We start from the raw sequence: 26,944 nt of genomic DNA on the forward strand, positions 1-26,944 counted from the left end.
ACAAAGACTGTGAATGGCTATCCAACTACAGAAACAGTTTCTCCTCCCTTGGTGTTCACACCCCAACTGCTAGCAGAGCACCTCATCCTCCCTGATTGAACTAACCTCGTTATCTCCACACTGATATATACCTGCCTCTGGAGATTTCCATTACTTGCATCTGAAGAAGTGAGGTTCTTACCCACGAAAGCTTATGCTCCCAGTACTTCTGTTAGTCTCAAAGGTGCCACAGGACCCTCTGTTGCTTTTTACAGATTCAGACTAACACGGCTACCCCTCTGATACTTATTCCAGAGTATGTTGCTCCTGACAGACTGACAATATCCTGGACAAACCGTATGGAATTAAGATAAACTTCACTGAATTAAATTAAAACTTATTGACTTAGGTTTAATATCTTTGGGGTCCCTTGTATTAAAAATGCAATTGTTGTGTTATAAGATTGTATGTAACTTCTAGGGAAGTGACTAATGTAAATATTAGGAACTCCAAAGAACTGTTTCGCACAAGATGTGTGAAGTGGGTTTCCTAGGAGGTTCTCGGGAGGCCTGTTGAAACTATACCCTGGAGAGACCCTTTATTTATTCCTGGAAACTCCAGATCAGAGACCCCTAAACAGTATAAAAAATGGACTAAACTTTTTGTGAGGGTGCATGATCTGAGCAGATGAACTTGAAACAACAGTGAAACCCCTTGGGTGGGGTTTTGAAGGGCTGTTCCTTACAGAACCAATGTTAGGTTTGAGGTGATATCTGGTAAGCTTATTAGCATGCATGTAGATTCTTTTAGTGTTTTAATGGGTTCTCTATAGTTCTTTCACCTTAAGAATGAAATTGGTTCGCATAAGAAGCTCTGTGTGGTATCTTATAACTGTTGGTAATCACTCTGTTATTAGTCTCTGAAGAGAAGGCAAGGGAAGCTTGCTTAGGCAGCCTTTTGCTGAGAATAAAGCAGGGTAGGCAGGGAACTGTTAATCATGGAGATAGTCTTGTCAGGAGGGAGAGAGACAGGGTCTCCACCCAAGAAAGACAAAAGCTAAGGAGCTTGGAAGCCTGACAGTGAGTGTCCTTGCTGAACCACTAAGGGTGCAGTTGCCCTGAACTGTGACACAACCCATTGGCCATGTTCTCCAGGTGCACTCTCCCTTGTTGAAGCAATGAGCTATCCATACCTTCAGAATGGACTGATAGAGGAAAAGATTAGGGAACTTGATAAATGCGGATGTAAAAAACATCTTTGTGCACAAACTGGACCATGTTACTTGTAATCAGTAAAGGTAGCAATCCCTCTAACTGGTTACAAATACAAGGAAAAGTGTGGGCAGGATTTCTTGGCCTTTGTATTGGGGATCCCATGATTCCTTGTTTGCAGAATTGTGTGGTGGAAATGTGGAATATCTAATCTCTCCATTTTAGAGTAGAAGTATCTAGTTTTCATGGGAACAATGGAAAAATTTTAAAATATGAATTAATTCAGGGATGTTTTCCCAAACTTTCAGATGAGCTGAACCTATAATTGAAAAGCATGAGCTATCAAATTAATCTTCGTCTCTGAAGTATATTGTGATGACAATGATTTTACGTGTCAAAATCATTTTATAGATTATTTTAGCAAAAACTTCTAGCTGGCAGGCTTACTTATCTACCGTTATTGGATGGAATGGGAAAAAACTAACTTTGACTGGTTTCTGTACCAAGGGTCACTGCGGTGGGGAACTGGTCACGTAGGCAGCTCTTCGCTACTCACCACCCACTTCCCCTAGTGTTGTCACCTCAGATTCTTGCCCATAAAGGAAAAAGTGAAGACTAACAACATTGCTTAAGCAAAATTACTGCTCACTGCCCAACGCTTCAGCTGCTTTCTGTGTGCAAAATAATGGGGCTTCCCTTCTTGCACCCCTCTGACTTTTATCCTTTTAGCTTGCTTGTTGCAGCTGTTCAGACTCCATTACTAGTACACTATTAAAGGTGATTGGGGAGAGAGAGACACTTAAAGAAGCGGAGAGATCTTTCAGCAGATGAAAATTTAAGGCTAAATTACTAAGCAAAGGACTTTTTTTCTGTCCACAATTTTTTTCAAACTAGTATTAATATAGATTAAGCTTTGCAAAAAATGGAATGGTATATCAAGATTTTTAAAGAAAAAAACAAATTAAAATACAAACTAAACAGAAATATCAAATTGTTAAGCTTGCAAAATTCAATTTCCAATGACTGTGCTGGGATTTTTTTGGCAACCTATTTTTTTTTCATTAAAACGCATGTATCTATGAAATTTGTAACAAGATGTGTCGCTCTTGAATTGGGCTTGTCATCCAGAAGCGGATTCATCAGGCATCTGACTAGACCTCTTACACATATACCATGATCTATGGATCAACAGTTGCCTATATATTGAGTAGCTTTATCTTTGTACTAAGAGTAGAATTCTGCTCCATGCTATTCAGAGGAAAACATCTAATTTACATAACATTCAGTAAACCCTGTTTCCCAGAGGACTAGTTCTTCCTTCTAAACAGGATGTTTGGGTCTTAATTTTAAAATTTATTCTCAAGAACTCCGTTTGATAAATGGCTAATTAGTCTGCTTTGTGTTAGTGGTAATAAATTGTGTAAGCCTTAGCAATCTGTCATTTTTAGAGCAACGGGCTTGGTGTTTCTAAGTAACAAAAATATAAGGTTGTTTGCGAGATTGGTTATTGCATATTAAATATCCCTATTTGAATGTTAGCTTTCATTAATATAGTCCAGCAGACAGGATATATGATGAAATACAAATATTGTGAATAGAAAGCTACCTCCTATTAAATTACAAATTAGCTTTACAGAGGAAGCTGGGAAACGGAACACTTTGAAGAAATTTGTTGCGACAAAATCCCCTTCTGGTAAAAACATTATTTTTTTTAATATCTGGTTATCTTTCCAATAAAGAAACACTTGTGTAAACTATCCACTGTATTCTAGTAACATCTGGTAAGCAAACATTGATGCATTTTCGGCTGAATTGTAGTTTGTTCTTGAATAGGGATATTTGGGGCTAAATATGATTTGTAGTTTACCTATATTATATTTGAATAGGCTTTAAGTGCTTCCCATGACTAATTTTCTTTTTTTGGAGTGATATAAAATACGTGTTTCTTTTTCCAAAATAAAATTCTACAAATGTACTTAAACCATGCACCTAACTTTGCCTTTTTGTGATATTTTTAATCTAAAAGCTGTAGTAAAAACAATATAATGCAGTTTTCATAATACAGTAATTGCAAAAGGTATTTGAAATGTGAGAACATGACCAAGGTAGACATGAGAAGTTTTTATTTTCAGAATATTCAGGAAAACAAGAAACAGAGTTATTGGTATCTACTGAAATGTTCATATCGGGAGACTGTGTAAGCCTTAGTATGACCCGCCTACTGCAAGCTTATTTCCTTCATCTCCTAGTTGTGGAACCTACTCACAACCATATTAAGAAAGCAGACTTCTTTGCTACAAAGGGGATAGCAAGTCATGATATCGGCTCTGTTACCTTTGACCTCCTGTGGTTGAAGAGTGTATGCTGAGACACACTATTCTCATACCTTTTTCTCACCTGAAGGAACAGGAGCTGCCTAGGAGTGGACTCCATATCAGGGCCGCCCAGAGGATTCAGGGGACCTGGGGCAAAGCGGGGGAGCGGACATACTCAATGGGCAGCGCTCCGAGTCTGCGGCGGCTGTGGTGGATCCTTCCGTTGCTCTGCGTCTTTGGCAGCACTGAAGGACATGCTGCTGAAGACCTGGAGCGACTGAATGGCCCCCTGCCGCTGAAATGCTGCTGAAGACCCAGACTGCCGCCGGGTAACTCGGCCAGGGCTTGCGGGGCCCCTGTGGGGCCCGGGGGCAAATTGCCCCACTTGCCGCCCCTGCCCCACCCACCCCGGGCGGCCCTGCTCCACATCTCTTGAGATGTTTCTGGGCTGCGTGTATTTCTGTATTCCAGTCTTGCAATGAAATGGTGGTGACTGAGTTCTGTTACTTTCTGTTGGAAATATTTTATGTACAGATAGCATTTACAGGCCTGACTTGAAGTGCATATAGTTCCGCTGCCTGGGATTGTTGGTGGTGTTTTGGTGGTGCTGAATAGATCTGCTACTTTGCACACCAGAGAGCAGTTGTTGTAGAGCAGCTTTTCATTGTGTAAATGGATTCTTTACTGTTTTTTTGTTTTTACCTTCTGATACTCTGGGACAGGGATCGGTAACCTTTGGCACGTGGCCCGTCAGGGAAAGCTGCTGGCAGCTGGGATGGTTTGTTTACCCGCAGCGTCCGCAGGTTTAGCCGATCGCAGCTCCCACTGGCCGTGGTTCGCTATTCCAGGCCAATGGGGGCTGCGGGAAGTGGCGCGGGCCGAGGGATGTGCTGGCTGCCGCTTCCCTCAGCCCCAATTAGACTGGAACGGCGAACCGCAGCCAGTGGGAGCTGCGATCGGCCAAACCTGCAGACGCTGCAGGTAAACAAATCATCTTGGCCTGCCAGCAGATTTCCCTGCCGGGCCACATGCCAAAGGTTGCAATCCCTGCTCTGGGATTAGCCATGGCCTGGTTACCCACAGGTCATAAGCGGGGGAATTGGTTAATTGTTCCTATGCTGAATACTGTATATGCTTTTCTGAGACCCTGCTGCATCTACATGTGCATAGATACATGTTGGATTCTTCAGACTCATGAATATGGGAGTGCACATAACTGCACTACTATGGCATAAGAAGTGTTACACTCAGGTTGTATATCAGATGATAATATGAGCATTTTAAACAAAAAAAAATCTAAAGCATCACTGGGTTTTATCTCCAATATTTGGGTTTGATAGTTTTGGAATTGAGAGAAGCTCAATTGAATTAAAAGTTAAACCCTGGATTAAAGATAAAGGGAAAAATTAAACAGAAAGCTTGGTTGGAGAGCAGCAGTGTAAGAGATAAGGAGTACTAAATAAACTGTTGCATTAAACTTCTTCCCATCTGATCTGCAAAATGGCAGTGTGTGAACTTGAAACACAGGCTCAGTTTGACTTAATTAACAGCTCACTAAGAACTTTCTACACAGTAGTAATCAACACAGCCAAAGCCTCATAAAGTTAAACTGTTGTCATTTGCAGGATCAGCTAAAAAGAGGAGTTCCTTCTAGCAGAAATCAACCTCAAAACTACCAGTATAGTAAGTATGTTGAAGAGTGTATTCGTATACAGCACTTGTGAGTACTTTGCTGTGCTAAAGGTTTTTAAAATGAACGTTCGGAGTCAATTTTTGTGATAATTTAAAATCTTCTGTTAAACGAGACCTGTGATAACGCTTGTGATTGTAGAGGGAGAGGATGATAGGTTGTGCCATATTTCGTTTCTTTGCTATATAAAGAAGACATTACAAATTTTATCAATGTGTCATCTCATTCTCCTCCACTTCCTCCACTTTTTTGACATTAGAAGTTACAGATACTGTTGATCCTATTTTCATAAATGACTCGACACTACTGTAGAGGCAGCATGATATGACATCATGGGTGCAAGGCGAAACCTGAAAAATGAGGCAGCTGAATACAAGTCTCTTCCTTCAAAAACAATAAAGCTTAATTCAAAAGCTTGGAAAAAAACAGAAGAAATGGTTCTTATTAAATATTTTCCTTTTGTACACTAACTTAAGTCTTGAAATAGCTCCCACAAAATTCGTTGGTCCTCCATGGACCAGCAAAAACAGGAAAGTCAGGATTTGATATTCCTGAAATCAGGGTGGATTTGATTTAAATCACGATTTAAATCACTCATCGAAGACTCAATTTAATCATCGATTTCTACATAAAAGTGGATTCTTGTTCATTGTTATAACCTTAATACATATTCTTCACAATTCAGAGATAGATGTAGGTTTCATTTTTAGAAGGTACACACTATACATTTTTAAAGTGATTTATTTTGAAAACTTTTCAGATTAGTTTTACAGCTATATCAGAAAATGAATGATTGTTTGGTTATTTCATTTACCAAAGGTAATTGAAGCAGATAGTTCACCTCCCAATGACTTCATAAATATCTCCAATTCAACAGGTTAATCATTAATATTTGGAGGATTTTCTTGCCATGCTGTATTAGGAGGAGAACATCACCAGACAGACATTTTAATTGTTTTATTTAACTAAAACAACAACATTATGTATTCTGGATTTTTTTCTTCAACCGCAATCATAATACTTTAACAAAACGAGCACATGAATTTTTGAATTTAGTTAAACATTCAAGTTTTTTTAAAATCAGGTTTGTTTTTGTTAAACTTGTTTTTAACTAAAATAGTTAAATGAAATGTTTAAAAAAAAAAATAAATGAACTATGTCAGCCAGGGTCAACATGAGAAACTTAAAATATTGGCTTCTTCAGCTAACTCAGTCGTCTTCACCTTCGTTTTCCTGTCTGTTTATATTCTGGAAAAGAAAAACAAGCTTTCCTGCTTTTTCAGATCCCAAATGATTTCTCAGTTTGGAATGAATTAGTCCAAAGGAAGAAAATATTCTTGCTACACCGGCAGAAGAAGCTATTGCTGTTAAAAGTGAGATTATCACTTCAACAGTCTCTGAATCCAAGTGCTTAAGTGACTTGCACTAGTTCCCTGGTGTGACTTTCTTTAAAACATCATCAGCAAACATATATTTCTTGAATGCTTCACCCTTAGCTCTCAAGTTTATTATAGTATCAGGGGGTAGCCGTGTTAGTCTGTATCTACAAAAACAACAAGGAGTCTGGATGCATCCGAAGAAGTGAGGTTTTTACTCACGAAAGCTTATGCCCAAATAAATCTGTTAGTCTTTAAGGTGCCACCAGACTCCTTGTTGTTTTTGAAGTTTATTATAGTTGGCATTATGGAGGGTTGATTGCTGGATGTGCATGTCATAGCCAACTCCTCATCTTAAGCAGTTAAGGTTTGACCCTGGTACCAAGTATTGAGAATATTTTCAAGAAAATGAGCTGGAGATAGTGCTTGTCCCATTTGTTTTTTTTAATGCTTGTATTTTAACTCTGTCATTGCATATTTCTCTTTTTAAGATCTCACTCAGTTCCTTCCAAATTTCAACAGCGTCAGCAATAAAACAGCTATTTCCCTGCATTTTGTTCAAGGCTACAGAAATAAGCTTCAGGGTACTCGGCACGTGTTCAACATTTCTCTTAAGCCCAATGTTGAGAACTTTGGCTGTGACAGTGCCATCTATTTTTTTCACGATTTTGTTCACAAACTGTCATCAGATTAGGCCAGTTCTTGATATAGTGCTCAAAAAGTCCACTAATGTGTTCCATCGCATGTCTTGTGGGAGAGTTAGCTTGGTTCCTCCCATTTTTTTCAGAGCAGTGCTGCAAAGTGGTTATTATGGAAGTATTTTGCAATTTCAACATCATTAGCCTTTATCTCTGGAACACTGAAGTCTTTGGCTAGGAGGTGCATCAAATGAGCACTGCAACCCTATATTATTAGCTTGGGACTCTCTTCTAAATAATTTCTTCTCATCTTGGATATATTTGCAGCATTGTCTGTGACCAAGCTGCGTGCTAGACATTTGAATTTTTTTTCACAGTTTGTTATAGCTTTTACTGCTGCTACTTGTAAGTATTCTGCTGTGTGTGCATTTCCTGATGTAGCAGTTTTTCTGTAAGGAAGACATTCCCTTCTTCTGTTGTCATACAAGCACATACAACAGGATCGTTGTGGACATTGCTCCACCCATCAAGACTCAGGTTAACAATTTTACCTTCTAGACCAGGGGTCTGCAACCTCTGGCACGCGGCTCGTCAGGGTAAGTACCCTGAGGGGCTGGGTCAGTTTGTTTACCTGCCGCATTGGCAGGTTCAGCCCATTGCGGCTCCCACTAGCCGCGGTTCACCGCTCCAAGCCAATGGGGGCGGCAGGAAGCCGCGGTCAGCACATCCCTCATCCTGCGCTGCTTCCCGCTGCCACCATTGGCCTGGGACGCGAACTGCGGCCAGTGGGAGCCGCAATTGGCCGAACCTGCCAACACGGCAGGTAAACAAACTGGCCAGGCCGCCAGGGTGCTTACCCTGGCGAGCCGCATGCCAGAGGTTGCCGACCCCTGCTCTAGACATTTTGTACACTGCTCAATTTCTCTTTCATACGCTTTATCCAGCAATTTGCCTGTGACATCTGCTGTGTTGGGTGGACTGTATCCTGGTCTTTATGACTGAACCATGTTAATGAAGTGTGGGTTCTCAATCATATGGAAAGGAGAGTTTGTTGCATAAATAAACGTGGCAATTTTTCATCAATTACCTCTTTTTGTAATCTGCTGGGTCTTATCACAAACTTATCTATGGTTGTTTCTGGATGATGGAGTGATAATACTGTGGCTATGTGACATTCATGATGTGACTCGAAACACTATCTTTGGCAGATATTTTCTATAGTTTCAGAGTTGATGGTGATCTCGAAGGTGGATAGTCTTCAGAATCCTGTATATTCCTAAACAAAATAAGTCAATGCAGTTATTTAATGTTTATTACCATACTGCTCATTTAGTATTACTCATTGCATTCACTGACACTCAGTACTACTTTAGAGGTGAAATTGTAAGAGGAAGATCTGCCTACTTCAGCTATATTTTTTTTATCACGACTGCATCTAAAATGATAGTGTCATAGAGTAATGACTATATTTTTTGCTCAAACATGAGAATTCAAGAATAGTCCAGAAGGAAGACAGGCAGCCCTTAAGAAAGAAGTATGAAATAAAAAAGTTTACCAACCTGAAGATCCTGCATGTTAAGACGTGTTCCTTTCATCATCTTCAATGCAGCTTCCTCCTGAGACGGAAAACTTCTCATCATGTTTCATCTGGGCAAACAGGCCTTGCATTTCTTTGTTGCACTGTTTGCATTTTGCACATATGCTTGTCTTGCCCACAGTTAGAGGAACGTCATTAAAATATTCCCAAACTGGGTCTCTTTTACGGCCTGCTGCCATTATAGGTTTTCCCTTCTAGTGAGAGAATGGTATGGTAGATCTCAAATCAATGAAGGCTACACTCAGACCTCAAGACTTCTGGAATATGCTGCTAAAACAGTTTCACTTTTTTTTCTACTGCCTCTCCCTCCCTTCTGACATTTTAATCCAGACTTCTTCTCCTTGTCCAGATCTATTCTGCCCCCAACAATCTTCTAGTCACTGAATTTTTTGAAACTTTGCACTTTTAGAGAGAGATAAGGGATTGACTCAGTGTACACACATTTGCAGAGGGACAATAGGGTTGAGGTCAGTTATTTCTCACCTCTATTTATTTATTTTATTTAAAACATGTTTGCTGTTAACAAGAATGTTATCACTGGAGACACAAATCCACAGTTTGAGAACTGCAAAACTAAACATCTCTGATGGTATCTTCTAGACTGAGCACTGAGTCCCATTGGGTAGATAGAAAGATTAACCTAAATGATCTATACAGAAGCTCCTGGAACTCCATAAGATTGGGTCCCTAATCCATGAACTATTGGAACTGTATGCAAAACTTTTCTTAAACATTACGTGAATATATTGTCATACTATAGAATTAGAATTTATAATCCCTATTCCATGATGAGAGATCTTTTTGAGCTATAATGTATCTTAATAAAAACTATCTTTAGAGAAGTTTTTTCCTCAAAAAGCATTTTATCAAAAAAATTCGATTTAAATTAAAAAAATCTGATTTTTTTTATTTAAAAAAAAATCATTGATTTTTATCCATCCTACCTGAAATTTAAACAAAACATAAACCTTTAAAATAAATACATACCTTGTCTATACATTATGCTGAAGCAAAAAGAGGCACACATGCCATTCTTCCCCCTTGAAGAGTAAGCTTTATTAAAGCCAATCTTTTAAATGTATATAGTCATTAGTAGAGTTTTATAATATGAGTAATTAGACATGGATTTAAGACATTATTATGCCATTTAAGCATGGACTCCTGTTTTGTGTAAAGTGTTAATGCTGAAATAGTAAGGTAGTGGGGGTCTTAAAAATATTAGAAAAAGGACAGGTCACGAATTTGCTGATAGAATATCTTCAAAAGAGAGATGCTGAGCCAAATTACCTGGGTTGTGGATGTGATAATCACAGTAAACTTTTCAGTTTTAAACAATAAAAAATGCAATTATATAAAACCATTCAAATGTATGTAACAAGCTATCTTAGTCAGATGTCCTCAGAGCGAGACTGTACAAAGGTTCTAGAAATTAACCAAATAAACATTTTTAATTTTTCTTATATTAACATAGTAAATGGTGTATTATGTTGTGGCTATTGTCCTTGTAATGAATCCCTTTAGTGTTCTTTAAGGGGATCATAAAGAGCAGTGTGGGCTTCAGATAATTTAAGTAACTCTATAAATCCATTACAGACAGTACTGCAGAATGAATCCATCTTGTTTTCTCCTCGTGCACCCCAAATTTGCTTAGTTGGGTTTAAAAACACTTGTTCATCTACAACAGTGTATTCCTTAAGTGTGAAATTATCACTTTTCCTTCTAAATTCTAATCTGTGTTGCGAAAACTAGGTTTGATGGAGTATTTTTGGTCTTTTTCTCCAGACATGCTGTAGACTAGAGGTTCCTTCCTGGTAACCAGTACTGCAGTCCTCAGTTTCTTTTATGGACTCCTCGTATAGTTGATTTGTCTATCACAGAAGCATCTGCCATAATGTGTAGCTTTAATGCTCCTAGCTTCCTAAGAGCACATTTTTACTGCAGCTGATTGAAAATAAAAATAATCATTTTGTTGTCATCATTGTGATAGTTTTGAAGGGGCACAGTCAACTTAAATAATATTTATCTGAAATGTTGACCTACTAGTTATAGGTAATGCAAGATTAACAATTTATGAAATGTTTAATTAAGCTGAGCATCACCCGGTAGAACTTTTGCTCTTGCCATTTTGGCATAAATATTGCATTGACGTTTTTCTGTAAATATAAAATGTAATAATTGATTTAGGTTCAAACTGAGAGTCATAAACAGATCTACTACATCATATTGTGCCCTGTTGATTACATTATATCACAGAATGCTTTAGAACATCACCAGTGGCAGAATTTGTGTAGCAGTAGTTTCCTTTACTAAGTTTTACTAATTTTGGGCCCATCAGAACCATAGTGTTATACATGTTTTGTATCTTGAAGTTTTTAGGCCAGTATCAGCCTCTGCAAAACTCTACATCAACCCGCATGCAGAAACTGAATTAAAAACTCCAAAGCTTGATTGGAATATAGAAGTACAGAATATTGCCATTGAACTAACTAAGCCACAGGTAAGTTATCTGGCTATTTTTATTCTCTGTTTAAGGATTATGACATTGCCTATATATATTCAACCAGACAGGTTTGTTAGTTTAATTGCACACAAGTCTAAACTACCTAATGGTAACCCTGGGAAAGTGTGGCAGCTTCTTTTTGTCTGTATTGTAACAGGCATTGCCTGGTGTTGGCTCATGATACTTTCACTGTGGGTTGACTGTGGGTAAGATCCCAGCCAATCTATGTTGAACACTTGTACATTGGCATGTTTCCCACCTATTTGAGGTGTTTTTCCTGCAGGGCTATTATATTGTTTGCCTTTGCCCCACCTAAATTTAGCACAATGAATCAGGGTTATGCATGCTGAGCATTTTGCTCATATTTTGGATAAGGCAAGCAATAACTTTCTCAATCCAAGTCACAGTGTCTCCTAGTTTATCTTTTGATTTTTACCATTTTCAGATACGGGCTTTTGTTTAGTATATGAAAACTTCATGCTAATGTATAACTTGATCTTAATCTAATTGAATTTCCTTCGTGCTAATGTTGTACATTTTCTGTCAAGCATCCACATGTGCCTATTAAACCTTAAATTTTCTATAATGTTAAACAATATTCATTTCTGGTAGATAATCAGCGTTATGATGATCTGTATAAAGGCATGTGGTAGTGCTCAGTGTTCCCATAGGACCTAGTTTCTGCATCAGAGACGATGCAAATAAGAGCGTGGTAGTCGCGTGACTTGGCATAATGCAATCTAAACAAGTAGGAATGGCTTTATGCAGCCAAGAGAGGACTATGTATTGGAAGTATTGAAAGTGATTTAGTATGTTCAGGAGAGAACCACGCAGAAGAGCCACACACAGTCATATTTAAAGTTACAGAACTAAATTGCGTCTTTTTTTTAAGTCCTCGCTTTGAATGTTTTGTAGAAATGTAAGCACCTCACTAGGAAGATGCTAATTACAGTATAAAATAGACTCGGACAATAATGTTCTGTAAGTTTGAGAGGTATATGTAAAACTTGAAGAAACTTATAAAGTTTAAGCAAATAGAATGGACATTTCAATCAAAATACAGCAAAAATGTAAAATTTTAGTGGTGGGCAATTTATTTTAAATTGGTCAACGTGTATTTTTTTTAAATAACCCATGCAAATTAAAGTGAAGTTGAGGTAAATGAATATCAGTGAAATTATAAATGATGTTCACGGAAACCACTGCACCTGAGGCTTTTGAAGCTTTTCCAAGAAACATTAAACAAGAGATTAGTGTAGAGAATAGCTAGTACCTGGTGTAGGAAGTTGGGCTTGATAACATGGGATTCTTCACAGCTATGATTTTGGGGCTGCTGCATGACTGCACTGCAACAAATTAAAAGCTGTATACGTTTTTCAGTTTTATAGTCCTTTTCAGCTGCTTAGAACTTGGTTAAACTTTTGTGTTTAGACCAGACCTGAAAAACATTAGTCTAATCAGGTGACCAGACGTCCTGATAAAATTCAGTTGTTTGTCCCGCGTCCTGATATTCTTGCTTCGACGGCGCTCTGGCTCGGCTTTTTTTTTTTTTTTTTTGCTTCAGCAGCGCTCCGGACCTGCCCCCCCATGTGTCCCGATATTTTGTTCATGTCATCTAGTCACCCTAGGTCTAAACCAAGAGTGTAATCTTGTGGCATACTGGCTGTATTACAGAAACAGCATGGGAAATCCAATAAATCTCTATGTGGGTTCCAGTAATACAACTGAGACACATAGGATAGTGCATTGTGGGGAACACACAGAGTGGAAGTGAGGGAAAGAAACCAATTTGAGAAGTCTACCACAGGAAGATGAGCACACTAACTGAAATACAAATTGTGCCTTTTGGTTGTCATTTACGCAACCAAAAGTTTATATTGTGTGTCATGCATGCAGCTCTATACTTTATTACCCCCAGAGCATGCATTTCTATATATTTCAGGAAAGACTGAAGACCATTAAATAGCTCTAAGTATAACCCGATCTTTGCATGTAATTAAACTTTGTAAACCTCTGGTGGTAAGAAATAATGTTTTGTTTCATATGTGTAGTACCTCAGTATGATTGACCTTCTGGAGTCCATAGATTACATGGTTCGAAATGCACCGTACAGAAAATACAGACCAGATGTACCTCTACATAAAAATGCCAAACAGTGGTAAGTTGTACAGCCTTACAGAAATGCATTAAACTATCAGGATTTGTACTGCATATCCTGAGTAATAAATGCTGGAAGCTTTCATATGGGCCATGACCACTATTCATGCTTTCTCTTAAGGATAAGGATTTGTTACCCTCTTGATTTTACTTTGTTATTAATATGCTTTAAAAATTGATGAGATGGTCTAGGTACTACTTGTCCAATGTTAAGTTCTCACTTCTAAAGTAATGCCCGTACGGAAAACTGTATTTAAATAAGCAGAGACAAGGTGGATGAGCTAATATCTTTTATTGGACCAACACCTGTTGGTGAGAGAGACAAGCTTTTGAGCCATACAGAGCTCTTCTTCAGGACTGGGAAAGGTACTTTGAGCATCACAGCTAAATGCAAGGTGGAACAGATGGTTTAGCATCAGTAGTTAGCACATATTCTAAAGGACCAATCAGGGTAGGGTGGCCTTTGGTCACATAAGCCCTCCCCGCTTCTCCCCCCCCCAACTTAAAAAATGCCAAATTTAAGTCTGGAAGTAACAGGGTATGTTCAGAGGAATTAAACACCTTTCTTCTGTACATCATTCACTATTTGTTTAATAATGGAACTTGGGTTCCTAAGAGTTGTATTTCAGTGCTTCTTGAAGACTTACAGGTGAATAAGCTTACCCATTCTCTTCTGTAGAACTTCCTTTGAGCTACTGGCAAAATAGTGATATTCTGAACTCCAAATGGAGAAATGGTTAATAAACTAACTCCATGTTCTAACTGGAAGTTAAACAGAAAAATGTGGGAACTTGCTATAGCAACTTGTGGGGTCTTCCTTAGAATATTTAATAGATGAGCTCATTCAAGTTATTAAGGAAGAGGCAGAAGCAATTGATATAGAATGCCATAGCCAGTAGCTTTCTGCAAGCTATTCTAAATGGGTAAGCTAGTGCATTTCAGTCAAAACATGCAAAATGTTGTTCCAGCCCATTTTATTTTGAGCAGTTTGCCTATTGTGCCAAGTTCTGTGTTGCTGGAGTCAAATAGGTTAATTTGCAGTTGGTCCTTGGATGAGACCACTGAACATGACTAATTTGTGATGTGATTTGCTGTTTGTAACATAGATCGAGTACAATAGCAGTTCTTTTTCCATCCAACTTAATGTTGGACTGTATCGCCAGCTTCAGCTTTACCCTATTCAGAGTGAAAATATAGTTAAAGCTTATAGTCTGGTAACTAAAGATGAGGTGAATCGGAATGCTTGTGTTCAACACTTGTGAAAATCAGACATTGGTTTCAAATTTAATTCATTAAATTAAACAATAACTGGAACAACTCATCTTCTAGTGTAACTCCTAGAGTTGCAACTTGTTCAGATACTATGAACAAAATAATCAAACCTTGATTTACTGTTTTTTTCCACACAATTAAATTTTAAGTTGTAAATCATAAAATGCAGCCAGAAATAATTAATGCAAATGAAATTCCTACAGGTGGAAATATGCAGCTAACAGCATTCTTGACATTCATATCAGAAGATGCACTCGCGTGTGGTCATGGAGCAACATGAAACATCATAGGCAGCTTTTGAAGAGTTACAAAAATATGTACAAGAACAAACTAACACAGAGCAAACTATCAGAAGAAACACAACGACAAATTCAGGTACTTGCTATTAATATGGTGGTATATTTGACAGTGGAGTACGTCTTAATGAATATTTTAGTACATGAATATTTTAGTGTATTTTTTGTAACATTCCTCTTGCCAACCAATATGTTAAATTCATTTCTCTCTTATAGAAAAACCTTGCTTAATATTCACACTTGACTAAAACTAAGGGAAAATCTGGAGTAGTATTCTTTACTTCTGCTATGTTTTTTAAAACAAAAATGTTTTAAAATAATGATCAACCTTTTATCTAGGGAGAAGGAGAGCCTGATTCTTCAATGCAAAATGTGTGTTAAGTGTAAAGTCAGGAATAATAAATGAATTTGTGAAATGTACCAAAATAAAATATTAATTTTCACAATTTGGTGTTCAAATAGCACATTAGCCATTTGGATAGTGTCACTTTTTTGAATATTTCAGAAATAGAGCTTAAAACCTGAGGGAGGATGAAATTCTAATCGCTATTACTTTTTCCCCCATCATTGCAATTCTTGACTTTTTGTTAAAACATACATGGGAAAAGAAAGCTAAGATAATTAATTCTTTAAACTTAGTAAGATAAAGTTGACGGCTGGTTGCTTTCCATACTGCAATTCTGTATGAGTATATTTCAATGTTCGGCTCCAAAATATCAGAAAACCTCCATATTATTGTTAATATGTGGGCACTATTAAAAAGGATTTGTGAACTTCAGTTATGTTCAACTTCCTGAATTATAGATGAAATGCACTCCCAACATTTATTGAACTGGAAAACTGGTTTATTAAATATTCTGTCTTAAGCCAACTTTCACCTTCCAGTGACCTATTGTAGAGAGATGAATTCTAAAAGGCAGAGGCTAGAAAGGAGACTTAAATGGATTTGTGGAAGTGGATTTGTGGAATGGATTACTGCAACAATTTTTTTAAGAGGCCGTAAGTTAATTCATCTTGCACTAACCAGGGTATTTATTTCCTTTGTTTAACAGGATTTAGAAAGAGCACTGGATGTTTTCAACATCATTTTAGTAAGACAGCAAGCACAAGTTGAGGTAACAAAATAAACCAGTTTCTAATGTTTAGTAGCAGATATTTATGTATATGAAGTTAAGGCATGGCTTGTGGATATTTTCTAACCTTCAGGAAAGATTCATAGATTATAGGACTGGAAGGGACCTCGAGAGGTCATCGAGTCCAGTCCCCTGCCCTCATGGCAGGACCAAATACTGTCTAGACCATCCCTGATAGACATTTATCTAACCTACTCTTAAATATCTCCAGAGATGGAGATTCCACAATCTGTGTTTCACTGCTGTAGTCATAGAATATCAGGGTTGGAAGAGACCTCAGGAGGTCATCTAGTCCAACCCCCTGCTCAAAGCAGGACCAATCCCCAGACAGATTTTTGCCCCCGATCCCTAAATGGCCCCCTCAAGAATTGGACTCACAACCCTGCGGGGTTTAGCAGGCCAATGCTCAAACCACTGAGCTATCCCTCCCCCCTTACCTACGTTAAAGAAGCATAGAAGGTAGATGGAGAGGAGCTCTTGTGTTATAATTCTTGCTTTTTGCTGGACAGTTTAATATATTTTCCTAGTTTGGTGTTCAGTCTTAAATTTGTATGAAGCATTGAGACTTCTAATACTAATACTTCTGCTGGCATAGTATCCCATAGTATGATACACTGTGCTGTCATTTTTTCCTGATAATACACCTAAGTATTCCCCTTTCTTTATTCCATTACAGGACTACTTATATTCCTGTATGACCTCCTAAATACTTGATCTCCATCCTTGATGTTATATTCCCCAAATATGTGACTGCTAGATCACTTCTCTTTATCAGCTAGCCAAGCTTATGCCTTCTGAGGCAGAGATGGAAGCAATGAGAGACACACCAGAGTATGGTTAAATGCAGTGATCACAACTTATTAAGCTATTAAACAGCAAGGAACCACTACTTGGCAGGCCTGCTACAGTGCAGAATTTAACTGAGCACCACTAACCTTGTGTTCTACAAACCTGAGTGTATATATATGTAGGCAGTGCCCTCTGTATATCCATTGGCCTAGTTGGAGATCCTGGCATGAAGCCAGAGTCTCAATCTATTCCCTTCATCCATGTTGGATGTAGGAGAGGAGAGAGGAAGGAAATCATATACTCCGCAAGACTTGGAGGCATATCTCCTCACCGTGCAATGTCATGCATAGGCCCCATGCCCAAGCAGCCCATTGGTTTACGGGGTTTTCACATCTTATCCTTTCTCAACACATCCATTGCACTGGAACCCACCACAGGGGACGACAGCAATTAGTTTATGTCTACTCTCGCACTGATGAGCAGCTAGAAAGGAATCTGTATTAGGTCAACCAAGAAAATATCTGTACCACGTCCTCCCTAAACCGCTCAGGAGCAGTATACTTAATTCTTCAATGGGAGATCATTGCACCCCTTATTGTGGTAATATACTTACTCGTTTCCCAGTTCACCTCTTGCCTGGTTTATTATTGCTGGTCTGGCGATTCCTTGCCAACCCAGTTTTGGAAGGTTTTTCGACCAGACCTGGGTAACACAAGGGGAAAGGGCTGAAATCTGGCTGACATCTCTCTTTAACATAATGATCAGACTAATACCTTTTGCTGTGCTTAAATCAAAATAATGAATGAATTATGATCACCTGTGAAGGATAAGAACAGCCTGCCTAGGGTAGATGAGTGGGGCCAGCAGGTGCCACAGCATTTTTCTCCTTCCCTGCCATCTCAGGTAGGGAACTTAATTGGAAAAGTCCGAATGGAGACCCCATGTTTGCCAGACACCTTTTTTGTGCCCAATGAAAAATACTGTGCCCACATACTGAGATATCTATAGGTGTAGCTTTTCCATGTGATCCTGAAAAAGACAGACAATGTATTTAATAATGAAATTTTAAATTGATGTTACCCATTTGGGGTTGCTTAATATAGGATGTAAACACCGGTCCATGTGTGCTAGCACCTGATAGATTGTATCTCATAAGCACCAGGAGGAGGCTAGGACCCTGTTATGGAACAAGCCAAGAAATGCTGGGCAGAAACAATCCCTACTTCCTCCCACTGCCTGTGAAGGTGTAAGACAATCAGTCAGTCTGACATGACCCCACACATGCAGTGGCAGCAGGAGTGGGTGGGATGAGCTCAGATGCTATTAGCGATAGCCCCCCTGGGAAGGAAGGGGAGAGGAAATAAACACAAGCTAGAGTTCCCCCCTGCTTTCCTTTTCCCCCACCCAAAATGGTGGGAGGTGGTTGGTGGTGCATGTGTCATCACTGCCCCCAATCGTATCAGTTACACATCTCGGTAGCAAGATGAGCACTTAGGTACTCTGTGAATAAAGATGATGTGGTTTTCTCCAGTTTTTTTGCTCTTTGTTGTAATTGTTCCAATTTTTAATATCTTTCTTTTAACGCAGTGCCCAGAATTGAACGTAGTATTCCAGGATCAGTTATACTGGAGCCATATATAGGTTGTCTTGGGCTCAACAAGGGATAATGTGTTACCCACACCACGCCTCTCTGTTCCATGATATGATGCATTTGTTTATAGGGCTTAATCTCGAAAGATGCAGAAAAGTCTGGCAATCTGGCAAAGTATTTTTTTCTTTGCTGACTGTCCTATTGCAAAGTCTTTTCTATCTTTTAGTCTGCTATGAGTCCTCAGATAAACTAAACATAGCCTATGTGTTTATAGCGCTATAATGAGAGGAAACCATTGATGTAGTTTAAATTTGCCAAGCATTTATGCTAAAGGTAGCTGAAGAACTAATGTAAGACATAACTTTAAATTGCAAGTTCTTTGGGCTAGGGACAGTTAATTAAAATTTGAGGTAATAGGGTCTTACTGCTGTGACAAAGTTCCTCCTCTGCCTTGGTGGGTTCTGCGCTTTCTGGCGGATTTGCTCACCTTAGAGGTTCACAGCAGTCCTCAGTTTGGCTCCTTTTGTTAGTGGCACAAACCTGTCGTTCACTTGGCTAACCTCATCATTGGCCAGCATGGGGAAAGGGAGGAGAACAATCCCCGCAGTCTCTGCTGACCCACCTAGTGGGTTGGGGGATAGGCCAGCGACCTTCCCTCTGGTGGGACCCACAGTCCAGGTCCCCATCTCTTGTCTTAAATAGGGAGTTGAGGCAGATGGGGGGAACCCGGGCCCGCCCTCTACTCCAGGTTCCAGCCCATGGCCCTGTGGATTGCAACTGTCTACAGTGTCTCTTGTAACAGCTGCGTGATAGCTACAACTCCCTGGGCTACTTCCCCATGGCCTCCTCCCAACACCTTCTTTGTCCTCACCACAGGACCTTCCTCCTGATGTCTGGTAATGCTTGTACTTCGCAGTCCTTCAGCAGTACGCCTACTCAGTCTCAGCTTCTTGTGCCTCTTGCTCTCAGCTCCTCACACGCGCCTCACTACTGAAGTGAGGTCCTTTTTAAAACCAGGTCCCCTGATTAGCCTGCCTGTCTTAATTGACTCTGGTAGCTTCTTAATTGGCTCCAGGTGTCCTAATTAGCCTGCCTTAATTGGTTCCAGCAACTTCCTGATTGTTCTGGAACAGCCCATTATCTTACTCAGGGAAAAGGGACCTGCTTAATCTGGGGCTAATATATCTACCGTCTATCACTCTCCTATAGCCCCTCTTCCGGCTCCTTCAGAACCTCTTATTGAGGTTCTGGCTGCACTTTTCCCCGCACTTATTTCTTTATGCACACCAGATCTGAGGCCTCAGGAAGTCACGGGACCATCTTCTTAACCTTCTCCTAGCCATGGCCAAGGTGGCCATTCATAACACCAGGGAGAGGAGGTTGGCGGGGGTGGGGGCTGTGACTGTGGAGCCGTTTTTCATTTTTTCATCCATTCGCATATCTGGGCAGAGTTCCTCTGGGCAGAGTTCCTCTCGCTGGCTCTCTCGATGTTTTTGAGGAGCAGTGGGTGCTGTCCGGGGTTCTCTGCTTGGTGTCCCCTTCCAGTTCCTTAGTTTTGGCCCTTTGACCCCCACGCCTGTGCCTGTTGTTGCCTTTGTTGTCCCCTGAACTCAGTTGGGTTCCGGGTTTAGTAGCCCCTCCCTAGGCTGGAGGAGGGGCTTTCAGCAGTGGGCGAGCTAGTGCTCGCCCATGTCCCGGTACTCAAAAGGATCACTCTCCTGTAGCCATCTGGCCTGACCCTGTCACACTGCTTACAACCTAAAAGTGGAAATATGAATAAAATAAATTAAAATGGTAGAACTATCACGATGGATTTATAGCAAACCTGAAAAAGTCTCTAAACTATATTAACAGTATATAGATGTTAGGGCCAGAAGTTGTCCTTCCGTTCCTTTATCTCCCTTGCTTTAGTTTTGTTTGTAGATCTCACTTGATTTGTTTGCAATTAGATTGGAACCTCTTTGGAGCAATGGATTACAAGTAGATAAAGGGCACAACACAGAATAAATGTCATGTTAAGCAATGAAGCATTTTTTCCCCTTTAAAATACGGAGACTAATGTAATTGACGCTTCCATCTTATGCTGGGACTTAGTCTCTGATCTTTCTCATTACTGAAAATGCCTGTACATCATTTGATGTATCCATTGTTTTTTTTCTGGGAATACAAAAGTTAATACGCAATGGTTCTAACATTTATGTTAATTTAACTAATTATCTTTGGTTTGTAGGTGATAAGATCAGGGCAGAAATTGCTGAGGAAGAAATCTGCTGATGGAGAGAAGAAAGGTGGAGGATGGTTTAGTGGGTTCTGGGGTAAGAAGGAATCTAGAAAAAAGGAAGATGAAGAATCAACAGTTCCTGAAAGTAGGTTTGAATTTAAATAGGTCATTCTCACATGAAGCTTAACAAATAGTACTAATATTTAATTCACTTGTGGGTAGGTGACTGTCTGTCCTTGGGTATAGGAAAATGGAGTGCACTGTTTTCTTGTTTTTAATTTTGGGTCTCTGCTGTTGTAACACTGAATAGCTAGTAGTAATTCAGTGAAAACACAGTAATAAAATATGTCCGCAAATAAGCTGTGGCATCTTGTAAATGATGTATGAAAATTTCAGAAGTGCATTATAAAGAAAAAAATACTGAGTTATTTATGATAGTTGTAAAAGGCAAGTATTCACTAGCAAGTTCCTCTAGTGACAGTTGGCTGTTTGGGCCAGGAATTCTTAGGGCAGTGTTTCCCAAACTTGGGACGCCACTTGTATAAGGAAAGCCCCTGGCAGGCCGGGCCAGTTTGTTTACCTGCCGCGTCCGCAGGTTTGGCCGATCGCGGCTCCCACTGGCCACGGTTCACTGCTCCTGGCCAATGGGAGCTGCTGGATGTGGCGGCCAGTAAATCTCTCGGCCCACGCCACTTCCAGCAGCTCCCATTGGCCTGGAGCAGCAAACCGTGGCCAGTGGGAGCCGCGATCGGCCGAACCTGCCGACGGGGTAGGTAAACAAACTGGCCCGGCCCGCCAGAGGCTTTCCCTACACAAGCGGCGTCCCAAGTTTGGGAAACACTGTCTTAGGGTATTGCATGGTGCCTAGCACAATGGGGTCTTGATCACAGCAGGGGCTTCACTGTGCCACTGTGATGCAAGTAATTTTGGCGAGCTTACACTATGTAGGTATATATCACTTACTAGCCTGTGGTAGGGGAATGAGTCACATTGCATAATTTATGATCTTTTTGAGAAATACTTCAAAGCAGAAATTAAATTAAGTGCCCTGGCAGCATGTGGTGTTAACGTATATTAATTAAATTATGTTTTTCCTGTACCACTTATGGGTACTAATGTGAATTTGAACTTTTTTTTTTTAAAGCCATTGATGACCTCATGACCCCAGAAGAAAAGGCTAAGCTCTTTACTGCTATTGGGTATAGTGACAGCTCTCACAACTTGACTTTACCTAAGAAGGTAAACTGAATATTTTTAATGAAAGAAAAACAAAAACTTTGTTGTCCTGGTATACATCAGTAATACAGGAGTGATGTTAGGAATGACTATATTTTGAGTGCCAATCGTTCATTGATACTGATCTGCCAAATATATATTCACTGTGAGTTCATATTCACAATCTGTAGACTAAAAGATCATTATATTGGGCTGTATAAACATCTGGGCTTGTTGAGATTTTGGTGTCCAACAGTCAAATGCATCCAGACAAATCAGTCGCTTGATGTTACTATCAAGATGTCAAAATCATTCATGTGTGATCTTTATTCCCAAAATTATGTGGAAATGGGTAATGGGAGCAGAATGAACTGAAAGATAAACTTGCTGCTTAAAAAAGAGGAAAAATAAAAAGTTTGCTGTAAATGGGGAAAACAAAACAAATTCCAACAAACAAAAAAACTAAAAATAGTTTGACCTCTTCAGCATCTCTCTTGCTGAGTGTTGGAGGGAAGAACTTAAATTTGTGTTAAACTTAGAATCCTATGGTAATTAAGTGAAATAAATATGTATTTAGGTCAAATGTTAGTATAGTATTGTTGATGTCTTGAGTCAACGGCTAACCAATATTCAGAGCTTGGCAGGGTTGTTCGTGTTAGGATGAGAAATTGATTATATGAGTCAGGTGTATATTCACTGTGTAATTTTGTTGGGTTAAAAAAATATATGCACAAGGTGCTGTTTCCATGAACACAATAGAAACAAACAGCAATAAGCAATTGGATTGCTAAGAAATCCCCAAGTCTGCCACTCCAGCTAGTTATGTGCACAAGAACCTCACATGGCCAAAAAGCCATAATTACTCCAGGTAAGAAAGAGGACAGCTTAGGCTAAAACCTGTCCTGGTTTACTGGTGAAGTACAGGCAGCAATTAGAAATTAAAAAGCAATGCACAAAAAATGGAAAAAAGAGGAAATAGATAGTAATGAGAATAAGTTAGAAGTTATGAAGTGTAGAAAGTTGATAAGGGAAGCTAAAGACCTCAGGGAGAAATCCATGGCTTGTAGGGCAAAGGACAATGAGGAATTTAAATATATTAGGAACAGAAGAAATCCTAACAGTAGTATAGACTCATTACTAGATAGAAACAGTAAAATTAATGATACAAAAAGGCAGAAGTTTCAATAAATATTTCTGTTCTGTATTTGGAAAGAAGCAGGATAATGTACTAGAATCATAAAACATCTGCTAGAGATGAACCTTTTTAAATCCGCAAGCCCAGGTAACTTGCACTAAAGGGTCCTAAAAGAGTTGGCGGAGATCTCGGTCCTGCTGACATGAATTTTTTTAATAGATCTTAGAATACCTAGGAAATTCCAGAAGACTGGAAGAGTGCTAATTTTGTGCCAATATTCAAAAAATTACAAACTGTATGACCCAGCTAACTGTGGACTGACTAACCTGACATCAGTCCTGGCCAAAATAATAGAAAAGCTGATTTGGGATGCGGTTATAAACAATTAAAACATAGGAATATAAGTAATGCTAGTCAGTATGATTTTTATGGAAGAGAGTTCTAATCCAACTTGATTTAAATGTTTGAGACTACCAGTTTGGTTGATAAAGTTAACTGCATAGATGTAATGTACTTAAACTTATGCAAGTCGTCTGTCTTATTACCAAACAATGTGCTAATTATTTAATAGACTTACACGCTGTCAATATAGCCCATATTAAATGAATTAAGAATTGGTTTACTGACAGATTTTAAAAAAGCAGTTGTCAGTGGGGAATCATTATTGAATAGGGCCATTTGTAGTGGAAAATCACTGCTGATAAAATTTGTAGTTATCACAAAGATTGGCAGAGCAGTAAATAATGTGGACGAGGCAGTTGTACAGATGGATAAGATGGGCCCATTCAAACAAAATGTGTTCGAATGTAGCCAAATGCACTTATACATCTAGGAACAAGGAATGTAGGTTCTACTTAGAGAATGTGGGGTTGAATCCTGGGCAGATGTACCTCTGAAAAGGATTAAGGGGTCGTAGTGGACAAGCAACTGAACATGAGCTGTGGCAAAAAGCTAGTAGGATCCTTGGATATATAAACAGGGAAGTAATGAGTATGGATGTGACTTTACCTTGGTATATGGGATTGGTGAGACAGATGCTGGAATACTATGTTGAGTTCCGGTGTCCACATTCTTTTAAAAAGAATAATGAAAAAATCAGAGCAAATGCCACCAGAATAATTGGAGGGCTGAAGAAAATGTTGTTGTATTTTGATTTACAGCATATTACTTGAAATAAGAACCTTACAGTAAATCAGAGCGCTTCAAATATACAAAATATTGTTCTTGGCAGCTCTACCCCTTTGGCACATAGTGGACTAGCCATTTATGTATTTGTGATATTGTAGATATACAGAAGTTCAGCAAGTGTGATCTATTTGAATGTGACTTTTTTGGTCCTGAAGACTTGACTAGAGATCTTAGTAGTGTAATCTGAGTTGTAACTTCTCATAAGTGAAAGAATGCTCATGAGAGATGGAAAGCAGCCTGAAACCATAATCTTCTATTTTTCTCAATGAAGTGTTCACCCTCAAGATGGAACCTGAATACTCTTAACCCTGTTAACTATTTGACTGCTGATCATTTCATCTTGCTCTGTTGATCCTCTCAGAGGTTTGTTGATGCTCCAGTAGGGGTTCAAAAATATACCATTGGAAATTGTGCATAATGCAAACATAAACATGCAGAGATTAACTTGGAAGTGATTACTTCACTATATGAAGTATGCAACATCTTACTGAGTAGAAAGTGAAGGCACATCCACCAAAAAATAAATTGCAGGGCAGTATCACAAGAAAAATTGCAGGGCAGTATCGTACTTTTACAAGATTGATTCTGTAAGCTTTGAAGGACACAGCCATTCCGAAAATCTCCCGGACTCTTTGTGGCCATAGCAGAGATAATTAAGGGGCAGCACATTTTCCACCCTGAGGATCTCAAAATGGGTCTCAGGATGCATTACAGTCTATGAACTAGTGGGATGATCCCCACCAGCTGGCATACAAGCCCATTCCATGAGAGCACAAGCATAAGCTACCGCTGCACTCCATGACATGCCCCTCTTGGACATTGGTAAAGCGGCCACATGGAGCTCGGTGTAGTCCTTCTCTTCTCATTATGCTTTGGTGCATGATTTGGCAAAGGATGCTTCGTTTGGTACGGCGGTCCTTCATTCTGTGGTTCTGTCATCCTCCTCGCACCCTCCTATATAGGTACTGCTTGTCAATCACCTTAGTGGAATACAATAGGGACCATCACTCGAAGAAGAAGGGGAAGTTACTTACCAGTTACTGGAGGTTCTTCGAGATGTTTGGTTCCTATATGTATTCCAGACACACACCCCTTCCCCTCTGCTGTGGATCTGAGACGTCTACGGTGGAGAAGGAACTGGAGACGTGATTGGTCTGCCCTGCCCTTTATTGCCTCGGGTGAAACCAAGTGGCAGCGCAAGGGTGCATGTGCAGACCGACGGACACTATATTCAAAAGCTCTAGCTCCAGGGGCATGAAGCATGCACATTACCCTCAGTGGAATATAGGTAGGGACCACACATCTTGAAGAACCTCCCATTCTGTAGAAGAGTCTTTCACACAGGGAAAAACATTTATTATTGAATGAGGAAATCTTTGGGGTAGCAGTACTCTGTCAGTATACTCCATGTACATTGCTACCCTCTTAATTTCTCTCTCCACACTGGTAGTCCTGTTACTTAGGTTAGGGCTGCTAGTCATGTACGCAGAAGAATGTACAGGTTACATAACTGTTTCTTTTCCATGTTTATATGGCAAGGAACGTTCCAGTCCTACTTTTTTTTTGTTTCAGATAAAGAGAAATCATTTCCTATTGTTCTCAAAAAGGAAAAGTGTTCTCCGATTGTTATGTGGATGCATTCAAACATAGGTCCCAGGAAGTAATCCAGTAACTTTGATTTACATAATCTTTCTTGCTGCTGAGACTGACATACATATGTGTAAATTATTCAAATCATGAATCAAAGTTAATGATCACAGCTAGTAATTATATCTTTTGAGTTCAACTAGCCATGGGATTAGGAGTTGCCTGGCTATACTGGATTTCCATCAAAGTAGTATGTCTATATCTCGAGTAAAAATAATTACTGTTAGATGGAATTGATGTCCGTTCTTTCAGAGAAAGGAAATACCTCAGTAACTTTTTTTTTATTATTATTTTAAACTTGGAGAGGGAGGATGATGATTGAATTCAGGGGACTATAACACAGGTTTCAGGCAATATGTTGGGCCACTGGATTGGCTGCACTAAAACTATATAAAACAGTGGAATATGTGGTAAATATACGAAAATAGAAATTATCATGAAGCATTTGTGCAAAGATTCCTAATCTTTTTTTATCTCCCCAACTAGTATGTTGCTCATGTAATGACACTGAAGCTGTTAAGTACTTCTCTTACAATTAAAGAAGACAAGGATGTGCCAGAGACTCTTAAAGTACAGATAATTGATCTAAGCACGAAAATATCTCAGAGACCAGGAGCACAAGCACTTAAGTAATTACATGTTTGCTTTTTCATATTTCTGTGAACAGTGATCAATTATATTTTCAATGTGCTAATTTCCACTATGCTTATCCCTTTTTGAAATTAATGATTCTTGAACAAAGCAATATGTTGTGTATGACTCTCCTGATTACATTTTCTCAGATTTTTTTTACATCTTAAAACTTTTTTGTAGGTAAATGAAGTTTTAAATATTGATTTTAAAAAATAAAGTTGAAGGAATGAGCCGTACTGGCTTGCCTAATAAAGGCCTCTTTTGGAGCCCTGCTTCATTCAATGTTTAACATACATTGCCTTTTTTTTAAGCTAGCCATTCGTACATGTGCAGCGTGTCTTCAAACCATATTTTGTTAAAA

General features: G+C 39.2%; 1 protein-coding gene across 5 annotated transcripts in view; it reads left to right on the forward strand.

The window, feature by feature from the left end:
• VPS13C (vacuolar protein sorting 13 homolog C) overlaps positions 1–26,944 on the forward strand; it is a 215,679-nt gene that overhangs the window by 31,149 nt on the left and 157,586 nt on the right. For all 5 annotated transcript variants that reach the window (XM_034783883.1, XM_034783879.1, XM_034783880.1 and 2 more), the window contains 8 exons: positions 5,131–5,188; positions 11,176–11,303; positions 13,358–13,464; positions 14,939–15,110; positions 16,084–16,146; positions 20,775–20,910; positions 21,910–22,004; positions 26,437–26,579. In XM_034783883.1, coding sequence (XP_034639774.1) covers positions 5,131–5,188; positions 11,176–11,303; positions 13,358–13,464; positions 14,939–15,110; positions 16,084–16,146; positions 20,775–20,910; positions 21,910–22,004; positions 26,437–26,579 — 902 coding nt within the window. The remainder of the gene's footprint in view (positions 1–5,130; positions 5,189–11,175; positions 11,304–13,357; positions 13,465–14,938; positions 15,111–16,083; positions 16,147–20,774; positions 20,911–21,909; positions 22,005–26,436; positions 26,580–26,944) is intronic.

This window comes from Trachemys scripta, chromosome 10, assembly GCF_013100865.1.
Source record: "Trachemys scripta elegans isolate TJP31775 chromosome 10, CAS_Tse_1.0, whole genome shotgun sequence".
Taxonomy (NCBI): domain Eukaryota; kingdom Metazoa; phylum Chordata; order Testudines; family Emydidae; genus Trachemys; species Trachemys scripta.